General features: G+C 34.8%; 1 protein-coding gene across 1 annotated transcript in view; it reads left to right on the plus strand.

Annotated features, from left to right (window-relative positions):
* Nucleotides 1-22: 22 nt before the first annotated feature.
* Nucleotides 23-10,914, plus strand: part of LOC136037256 (uncharacterized) — a 16,180-nt gene continuing 5,288 nt past the window's right edge. Inside the window, exons 1-2 of the mRNA XM_065719887.1 lie at nt 23-166; nt 10,022-10,387. Coding sequence (XP_065575959.1) covers nt 165-166; nt 10,022-10,387 — 368 coding nt within the window. The 5' untranslated portion in view covers nt 23-164. The remainder of the gene's footprint in view (nt 167-10,021; nt 10,388-10,914) is intronic.

Genomic DNA, 10,914 nt, shown 5'->3' on the forward strand with positions numbered 1-10,914 from the left:
TTTTGCGATGTGTCCCCGGTTGAAATTTAGGTGAAATCTTGTTGGATTTTTTGATAGACTTCAAGTGGTCTTCGTGCTTACCACTTCTGATTTACAGATTTACATCTGTACGTTCACATTCTTTCATCTTTCATTGACGTTTATGTGTGGAATTACTGATTGATATGTAAGTAAGCTAATGCAATTCCTCTAAAATTGCAGTTAAAAAAATTCATAGATACTGTGTACAGACACATTTTTCAAAAAACTCATGAAATGTATCCATCCACTACTTGTATCATCCAACATGATGTCTCTCAAATTTTGTAGTCAGGTACAATTTACATAATTGAATATTCTCTTTTTATAGCAGTTCGCAAATCTAAATATTTTTGCAGGTCACTTTGGACATTTATCATTACTCCATGACCCATATTTTAACCACCCCCTCCACCTTCTTTAAGCTTTATTTAAAATATTTAATTAAAAATATTGTTTTTTTTTATTCTGTTTAGTTATTTTGATAATAAAGTAGCATAGATAAAATTATAATAATGATACTAAATGATATTCGTAAAGAACTTTGTTGCACCAAATATAAATATATATATATATATATATATATATATATATATATATATATATATATATAATGAAAAGAGAAATCACCAATGCAACAGCACAAACACATTAAAAAAAAGAAAAAAAGGAAGACAGGAGCAGAAAAGAAAGACTGTTTCCCTACATTAGTGATTAATATAGACCAGCACTTGAATGAGGCCTTAACCCTGCTCATGCATACAATTACATAGGTCAAACAGCATAGCCATACACAGTCAACCATAAAGAATAATCCATGGACAGGCAGTCGTGTCGTCAATAAGTATAAGTCGTCATTCACCAAACAATAAAAACAGTAAAGACAAATAATTCAGAGGCAACAACCCAACACAAGGGCTCATCAGGAGAATACACATTTGCCTATAGGGTTTCGGCACTTTAATATATATATATATATATATATATATATATGTTCATGTATTTCATCTTGTATTTAGTCAACGTTGCCAGTCAACTTTTTAAATTGAATGCATGGTTTGATGATGGCAAATTAGGTTAATTATGACGTTCCATGCTTCCACGTGATGCAGGGTAGTGGAACTTTTGACTCTTGTCAATAATTAAATAAAAAATAGTTTTTTTTAACTGAAAGTAAGGAGAGACATTAAAACTTAAAACGAAGAGAAATTACTCCGTATATGAAATGGGTTGTCCTCTCCGCAATCCCTCGCACTTTACCCTAAAGTTTGACTCTTTGCCACAGTTCTACTTTTTAAAACAAATAAAAACTTTAGCGTAAAGAGCGAGGGATTGCGGAGGGGACAACCCATTTCATATATGGAGTAAGTTCTGTTCGTTTTAAGTTTTAATGTCGCTCCTTACTTTCAATTAAAAATACTAGTTTTTTTATTTAATTTCTGAACGTTTTTGAATCAATGCATGTTTGATTTTGGCTCTCCGTACATTAAATTATTAAAATGAAATTTGCATATTAATTCTTTTTTGGCTAAATGTTTTTTTCTTAGTTTTGATCAGACGATTTTGAGAAATAAGGGGTGGGGAAAGAGGCCTAGTTGCCCTCCAATTTTTCGGTTACTTAAAAAGGCAACTAGAACTTTTAATTTTTAACGAACGTTTTATTAGTAAAAAATATACGTGACTTAAGAATTAACTTACGTAACAAACTTTTCTATATTTTTGATTATATATATGAGGGGGTTTGTCCCCTCGTTAATACCTCGCTCTTCACACTAAATCTTAAGTTTTGTCCCAATTCTGTAAGAATGACCCCTGAATCAGAAAGGCCGTAGAATAAGTAGTTGAAATCACTAAATACTTTAGCATAAAGAGCGAAGTATTTATCTCCTCCTAAACACATCGCTCTTTGTGATAAAGTATTCTTAGGACCCCTCATATGCGTCATAATCTCTGTTCGTTTAAAGTTTTAATGCAACTCCTTACTTTCAATTGAAAAAAAACTTTTTCATGTTTATATTTTTATTGTTTGTTTAAATAGTAATGCTAGAAAATCTTGCGCCGTTTTCATTGAATTTCTCTTCCCCTGTGAAACATTCCTCCAAGGAAAGATCCTCCCACACAGCCCCCTTCCCTCAACCCCATACCCAAACCAAAAATCCCCCTGAAAACGTCGGTACACTTCCCAATATCCATTACTGTATGTAAACATTGGTCAAAGTTTGTAACTTGCAGCTTTTCCCCCAGGGACTGTGGGGGAGTAAGTCATCCCCAAAGACATAGTTATTATGGTTTTTGATTATGGGGAACAAAATGGCTATCTCAAAAATTTTGATCCCTTGACTTTGGGAAAAAATGAGCGTGGGAGGGGGGCCTAGGTGCCCTCCAATTTTTTTTGGTCACTTAAAAGGGCACTAGAACTTTTCATTTCCGTTAGAATGAGCCCTCTTGCAACAATCTAGGATCGCTTGGTCAATACGATGACCCCTGGGAAAAAAAACAAAACAAAAACAAAAAAACAAATAAACAAGCACCCTTGATCTGTCTTCTGGCAAACAATACGAAATTCCACTTTTTTGTAGATTGGACCTTGAAATTTTTTCTATAGAATTCTCTGATATGCGGAATGCAATGGTGTGATTTTCGTTAAGATCCTATGACTTTTAAGGGGTGTTTCCCCTGTTTTCCAAAATAAGGCAAATTTTCTCAGGCTCGTAACTTTTGATGACAAAGACTAAATTTGACTTATATATTTAAAATCAGCATAAAAATCCGATTCTTTTGATATATCTTTTAGCATCGAAGCTCCGTTTTTTAGAGTTTCGTTTACTATTGAGCCGGGTCGCTCCTTACTACAGTTCGTTACCACGAACTGTTTGACAACCGCAATATAAAAATCTAGATTTTTGAAGAATATATTTTTGTGTTAGTTTGAAATATTCAAAGTGTGTTTAGTCCCACAGATTAAAATTAGCAGAATTTGTTTAATTTTGGAAAGGATGAAACAACATAAACATAATAAAAACCGGATGATATTACACTATTGAATTGAATATGTATAAAAATAGTCAGATCGAAGAAGTTCTAGGTCTTTAAATTTAAAAATATGAAATTCTGCAATAAATAATAGCAATGGTACAAAGACCGACCCTTGCCAACAGCAAAAACGAAAAAGATTTTTAAATGATACATACGTTAAAGGCATCAAATTTATTACTCATTTTCAAACATTTCGTGGTAACGAACTGTAGTAAGGAGTGACCTGGAATCATAATAACATAATATGATCTTTCCATGGAGAATATATCATGGGGTAAGAGAATTTCCATGAAGGGGGCTCAGGATTTTATAGCATTCTTTAAAAAAAAGAAGAAAAAATGAATATGAAAAAGTTTTTTCAAGTGGATGTAAGGAGAAGCCTTGAAACCTAAAACGAACAGAAATTATCACGTATATAAGGAGGCTCATTTTCTCCTATATACCTCACTCTTTATGCTTAAGCATTTTTTGTAATTTCAACTATTTATTCTATGATCTTTGTGATTCGGTGGTCATTCTTAAAGAGTTGGGATAAAATGTAAGCTTTAGTTTAAAGAGCAAGGAATTGACGTTTGAACGAGCCCTCTCATATAAGTAATAAAAATATACGAATAAATAAGCTCGTTGAAAGTTGAAAGTGGAGAGTGGGGAGGGGGTGGATAAGCTGACATTTACAGGACTTGTTCTCTGCATTAACAGTCCGATTTCTACTGTATGAAATCAACTTCGCATAATCTTGCTCTCAGACCTATATTGACGCTCGGTTTATGGGCGGGTGGGGGAACTGAATGTGAATAGTTAAAACAAAATAAGGTGCGTTTTCGTAATCTACGTACCAAATTTACCTATTGCCGACTTTCTATACTTGCAAATAAAGTTGAGATTTCGAAAGAAAAGACGAAAAACTATCAATTTTGCCTCGTCCGATTTTGGCAGGTTTTTTACATATTATAGAGAATTTTTTTCGGTTCGAATGGTAACACAATCAAAGCTTTTACAGTGTGTTTGAGATTAAACCTTAGACTGACTGAACTATAAGGCTTATGTTCCTTGCATAATCTAAAGTACGTTATTATCTTGCTCTCTTACGATTTTTATATCACAGAAAACCAATAATTTTGACAATTGACAATTAATGGATAGAATCGACAACTCAATTTTATTCATCTACCGAATTATATTTAAAAAATCTGGTGTACATGCTTTTTAGATCAAAAACAAAGTTGAATGATACTTGTAAGTTGTTCATCTTATCTCATAGTGGTATAGCTGTAAGTCTTCTCCAAGAAAAAGTCTAGCCAATAATTTTGACAATTCACAATTAATGGATAGTATCAACAACTCAGTCCTATTCATCTACCGAGTTATATTAAAAAAACTTGGTATATATGCTTTTTTAGATAACAAATAAAGTTGAATGATAGTTGTAAGTTGTTTGTCCTATCTCATAGTGGTATAATTGTAAGTCTTCTCCAAGAGAAAGTCTAGCCAATAATTTTGACAATTGACAATTAATGGATAGTATCGACAACTCATTTCTATTCATCTACCGAGTTATATTAAAAAAAACTTGGTATACATGCTTATTTAGATCAAAAAATAAAATTAAATGATAGTTGTAAGTTTTTCGTCTGATCTCATAGTGGTATAGTTGTAAGTCTTCTCCAGGGAAAAGTCTAGCCAATAATTTTGACAATTGACAATTTAATGGATAGTATCGACAACTCAATTCTATTCATCTACCAAGTTATATTAAAAAAAAAACTTGGTATACATGCATTTTTAGATCAAAACTAAAGTTGAATGATAGTTATAAGTTGTTAGTCTTATCTCATAGTCGTATAGTTGTCAGTCTTCTCCAAGAAAAAGTCTAACCAATAATTTTGACAATTGACAATTAATGGATAGAATCGACAACTCAATTCTATTCATCTACCGAGTTATATTTAAAAAATTTGATATACATGCTTTTTTAGATAAAAAATAAACTTGAATGATAGTTGTAAGTTATTCATCTTATCTTATAATACTATAGTTGTAAGTCTTCTACAAGAACAAGTCTAGCCAATAATTTTGACAGTTGACAATCCATGGATAGAATCGACATTTCAATTCTATTCATCTACCGAGTTACATTTAAAAAATTTGATATACATGCTTTTTTAGATAAAAAATAAAGCTGAATGATAGTTGTAAGTTGTTCGTCTTCTCCAATAGTGGTATAGTTGTAAGTCTTCTCCAAATAAAATTCTGACCAATAATTTTGACAATTGACAATTAAAGGATAGAATCGACAACTCAATTCTGCTCATCTACCGAGTTACATTTAAAAAATGTGGTATACATTTTTTCTATTCATCTACCTAGTTATACTAAAAAAACTTGGCATACATGCTTTTTTAGATAAAAAATAAAGCTGAATGATAGTTGTAAGTTGTTCATCTTATCTCATAGTGGTATAGTTGTAGGTCTTCTCCAAGAAAAAATCTAACCAATAATTTTCTCAATTGACTCTCCTAATAATAACATTCGTAAAAAAAATAAAAGTTCTAATTTCCTTTTTAAGATACCAAAAGATTGGAGGGCAACTAGGCCTCCTATTCCACCTCTTTTTTCTCAGAATCATCCTATCAAAACTATGAGAAAGCAATTTAGCCAAAACAAAATTGATATACAAATTTCGGTTAAATTATTCGTGTGCCGAGAGCCAAAATCAAAACATCCATTAATTCAAAAGCATTCAGAAATTAAATGAAAAACCAAGCTCTTTCCACAGAAAGTAAGGAGTAACAATAAAACTTAAAACGAACTAAAATTACTCCGTATATGAAAGGGGTTGTTTCTTCCTCAACATCCCCCTTTTTACGCTAAAGTCTTTTTTATTGTTTTAAAAAGTAGAGTTGTGAAAAAGGCTCACACTTTAGCGTAAAGAGTGGGGAATAGGAGGGAACAGCCCCTTTTAAATATGGAGTAATTTTTTTTCGTTTTAAGTTTTAATGTCCCTCCTTACTTTCAATTGAGAAAAACTTATTTTTTTTATTTAATAAATATATGAAGCCATCTTAGCTGAGTGTTTGGCGTAACAGACTTGCAAAACTATGTTCTTCAATGCTTGGATTCGAATACTGGTGTTTTCGATTATTTGGTTGGGGATGGGTTTCAGTGGCGTGGCAGTGCAAGCTCAAACAAGCTCTTAATAGGTAGCTGGAGAAATCAGAGGAAGCTCGTCGGAAAGGGTGTTCGAAAGAACATGATGGCTGGCCCCCAGCTCCTTATTGTACTTCCTGGCTGACGGGTCTTGAAACGAATGTCAGCAGTGTCAGTTGGGAGAATTAAACTTTAGTACCATGTACTTTACCTTTTACATTTTGTAAATTTCACACATTTTAAAACTGTATAATGAAAGTCTTTAGCACAAAGATATTTGCTTAATTTTAGAGGTAAAAAAGGAAAATCTGTACTGTACTCCCATTAGTACAGCCTTGATAAACGTTATACGATCAAATTTACTGTGACTGGGAGTCTAAGACAGATATTACATCTGTTCTTTCAAAAAAAACTTCAAAATTTCGTTTTTTTAAAAAAGTACTCTCACAGATACCTTTTTTTACTTTTTCCCAAGGGGTAATTTATTGGGATTGGTGGTTGAAGGATACAAAGAGTCATAGATTTTAAGGTGAATTTTTGCTCGAATATATGCAAGAGTCAACTGCAACTGCAACAGTTAGAAATGGCTAATTTATATTTCCTTAGTATTTTGCTTTTAAGCAATCGTTTCAGTGGAAATTAATGAATACAATACAAAAATATAAGCATTATCTCTTGTTAATTGATCCTTAATGCTCACCTATTTATTAGCACATCGGATTTATTCTGTGGCTACAATTGTCTGGTCATTTACATATGTTATAGGTCGATAAACATAAGTCTTCATTTTACTAAAGATGGCCTAATAAAACAAGACCTAAGAGCTCATATGGCACTTGTGACGAGGCGAGAAGAGCTAAGAGCCAAGAGATCATACGGTATGAGCTCTAAAAAAATTCTATGAATCAATAGATTGATTTAAAAAGGAAAATAAGAGGCTTAATGCCGGTCAAGATTCAAAATAAGAGCTCCGAGTCACAAAGTCCTTCTAAATATCAAAATTCATTAAGATCCGATCACCCACTCGTAAGTTATAAATACCTAATTTTTTCTAATTTTTCCTCTCCCTTTAGCCCCCCAGATGGTCGAATCTGGGAAAACGACTTTATCAAGTCAAATTGTGCAGCTCCCTGATACGCCTACCAATTCTCATCGCCCTAGCACGTCCAGAAGCACCGAACTCGCCAAATCACTGAGCCCCTCCCCCCAACTCCCCCAAAGAGAGCGAATCCAGTACGATTCTGTCAATCACGTATCAAGGACATTTGTTTATTCTATCCACCAAGCTTCATCCGGATTCCTCCGCTCCAACGTTTTTCCAAGATTTCCCCCTCCAACTCCCCGCTATGTCAAAAGATCTGGTCGAGATTTGAAATAAGAGCTCTGAGACATGAATTCCTTCTGAAAATCAAATTTCATTACGATCTGATCATCTATTCGTAAGATAAAAATACCCCAATTTTCATTTTTTCCAAGAATTCCGGTTTCCCCCTCCAACTCCCCTGAATGTCACAGGATCTGGTCGGAATTTGAAATTAGAACTTTAAAGCACAAGATCCTTCTAAATATCAAATTTCATTAAGGTCTGGTCACCCTTTCGTAAGTTACAAATACCTCAATTTTCAAAATTACCCCCCCCCCCCAATTCCACCGAAGAGAGCAGATCCGGTCCAGTTATGTCAGTCACGTATCTTAATCAGGTTTCTATTCTTCTCATCCAGTTTCATCCTGGTCTCACCGCTTTAAGTATTTTCTAAGATTTCCGGTCCCCCCAACTGCCCCCCCCCTCAATTACGCTTGATCCGGTTGAAGTTTAAAATAAGATATCTGAGTTACGATGTCCTTCTAAATATGAAGTTTCATGAAGATCCGATCACTCCTTCGTAAGTTAAAAATACGTCATTTTTTCTTATTTTTCAGAACTATCCCCCCCCCCTCCAATTGAGCGGATCCTTTCCAACTATGTAAATCACGTATACAAGACTTCTGCTTATTTTTCCAAACAAGTTTCATCCCGATCCCTCCAATCTAAGCGTTTTCCATCATTTTAGGTTTCCCCACCCCAAACTTCCCCCAATGTCACCATATCCGGTCAGGATTTACAATAAGAGCTTTGAGACACGATATCCTTCTAAATATCAAATTTCATGGAAATCGAATCACCCATTCGTAAGTTAAAAATACCTAATTTTTTTTAATTTTTCAGAATTAACCCCCCCCCCCCCAACTACCCCAAAGAGAGCGGATCCGTTCTGGTTATGTCAATCATGTATCTAAGACTCGGGTTTTTTCCCCCACCAAGTTTCATCCCGATCCCTCCACTCTAAGTGTTTTCCAAGTTTTAGGTTTCCCCCTTCCAGCTCCCCCCCCAATGTCACCAGATCCGGTCGGGTTTAAAATAAGAGCTCTGAGCTATGATATCCTTCTAAATATCAAATTTCATTGAGATCCGATCACCCGTTCGTAAGTTAAAAATAACTCATTTTTTTTTTATTTTTCAGAAATACCCCCCCCCCCCCCCAACTACCCCAAAAAGAGCGGATCCGTTCCGTTTATGTCAAGCACCTATCTAGGACTTGTGTTTATTTTCCCACCATGTTTCATCCCGATCCCTCCACTCTAAGTGTTTTCCAATTTTTTGGTTTCCCCCTCCCAACTGGCCGCCCCCGTCACCGGATCCGGTCGGGATTTAAAATAAGAGCTCTAAGACACTATACCCTTCTAAACATTAAATTTCACTGAGATCCGATCACCCGTTCGTAAGTTGAAAATGCCTAATTTTTTCTAATTTTTAAGAATTACTCCCCCCCCCCAACTACCCCAAAGAGAGCGAATCAGTTCCGATTATGTCAATCATGTATCTGGGACTTGCACTTATTTTTCCATCAAGTTTCATCCCTATCCCTCCATTCTAAGTGTTTTCCAAGATTTTAGGTTTCCCCCCCTCTAACTCCTCCCAATGTCATCAGATCTGGTCGGAAGTTAAAATAAGAGCTTTGAGACACAATATCATTCCAAACATCAAATTTCATTGAGATCCTATCACCCGCTCATAAGTTAAAAATACTTCATTTTGGCTATTTATTCCGAATTAACCGGCCCCCCACTCCCTCCCCCCAGATGGTCAATTAAATTTCTAATGTAATCTGGTCCGGTCCCTGATACGCTTGCCAAATTTCATCGTCCTAGCTTACCTGGAAGTACCTAAAGTAGCAAAACCGGGACTTTAGGTTTCCCCCTCCAACTCCCTCCAATGTCATCAGATCTGGTCGGGATTAAAATAAGAGCTCTGAGACACAATATCATTCCAAATATCAAATTTCATTAAGATCCAATTACCTGGTCATAAGTTAAAAATACTTCATTTTTTCTATTTTTTGCGAATTAACCGGCACCCCACTCCCTCCCAGATGGTCAAATCGTGAAAACGACTATTTCTAATTTAATCTAGTCCGGTCCCTGATACGCTTGCCAAATTTCATCGTCCTAGCTTACCTGGAAGTGCAAAAAGTAGCAAAACCGGGACCGACAGACAGACAGACCGACAGAATTGGCGATTGCTAACTGTCACTTGGTTAATACCAAGTGCCATAAAAACCTTACATTTTGTGTCCTAAAATTTATTTACAGCTTTACTTTACGGATTGAAGCGAAGGGCTGCATGTAAGTATACAACAGATTTCATGAATCTTGCTTGCTAGATATAATTTATGTTTTTTTTTCTGAATAATTTCCCCAGTTTTGTCCCAAGTTTTGTTTATTAAATTGTTACGACAGGTTCTTGATCCTATCCTTATGTTGGATTTCATATACTTTTTAGGTTTGTACTCCCATTGTCAATACTTTTTTTTGGCTCCATTGTCGCCACTGATGTTTCAACTGATGTTGCTCCAACTTCCTCCTATGATGGGCGTATTTTGTTCATAGCTAAAACAACAAGCACTTTTACAAGCTATGACCTGTATACAACAACAATTAATTTTGCTTCGGTAAATTATTGCTATAGTACATTGCATTACTTTGGAACAACAGGAGTTCCACTAGTAAGCACAGTTACTTTAGGTACTATTAATTTGGCTGCGACTACGCCATGCAGAAGAAGAAGATGGGCGATGGAAAGTCCAATTAAGTTAAACATGGTTTTGGGAAAGCAGGAAGTTTTTCCTTCAGCAATACCTGAGCTTAAGTAAGTGTTCACGTATTATTATCATATAGATTAATGGTGCCATTAATTACTAGATCATTTGCCACTAATCTAGACAATTGAATAATTTGTAAACGTAAGAGGACATTGGCATGAAATAATAAAGAAAGAATCATATTTGTTGTGTTCAGAATTAAACGTGACTAAACTCTTTTAAGGATAAAAGACTGAAAGATACATGAGCACATATTTAATTTTAAAGTGCCTGCCATAACACAATACAGAGATTAGAATCTCCAGATTATGGAAACCTGAATTAAATCCCTTCATAGGGGGAATAGTGTGTGGACCTAATTTTCACTCTTAGATTAATATTTGGGACGGGCCAGAAACATCAGAGCCCTCTAATCCTCAGTTTTACAAAATCCCCGGCTTGATTCTGTCCTAAGTTGATTCAGCGATCCTTGCATCCCTCATCCTTTCATGGTATACCCGGAGGAAACATTAAAGTGAAAAAAAAAAAAAAAAAAAAAAACAAAAAAAAACAAAAAAAAAAAAAAACAAAAATA

The sequence above is a fragment of the Artemia franciscana genome, chromosome 16 (genome assembly GCF_032884065.1).
Source record: "Artemia franciscana chromosome 16, ASM3288406v1, whole genome shotgun sequence".
Lineage (NCBI taxonomy): Eukaryota > Metazoa > Arthropoda > Branchiopoda > Anostraca > Artemiidae > Artemia > Artemia franciscana.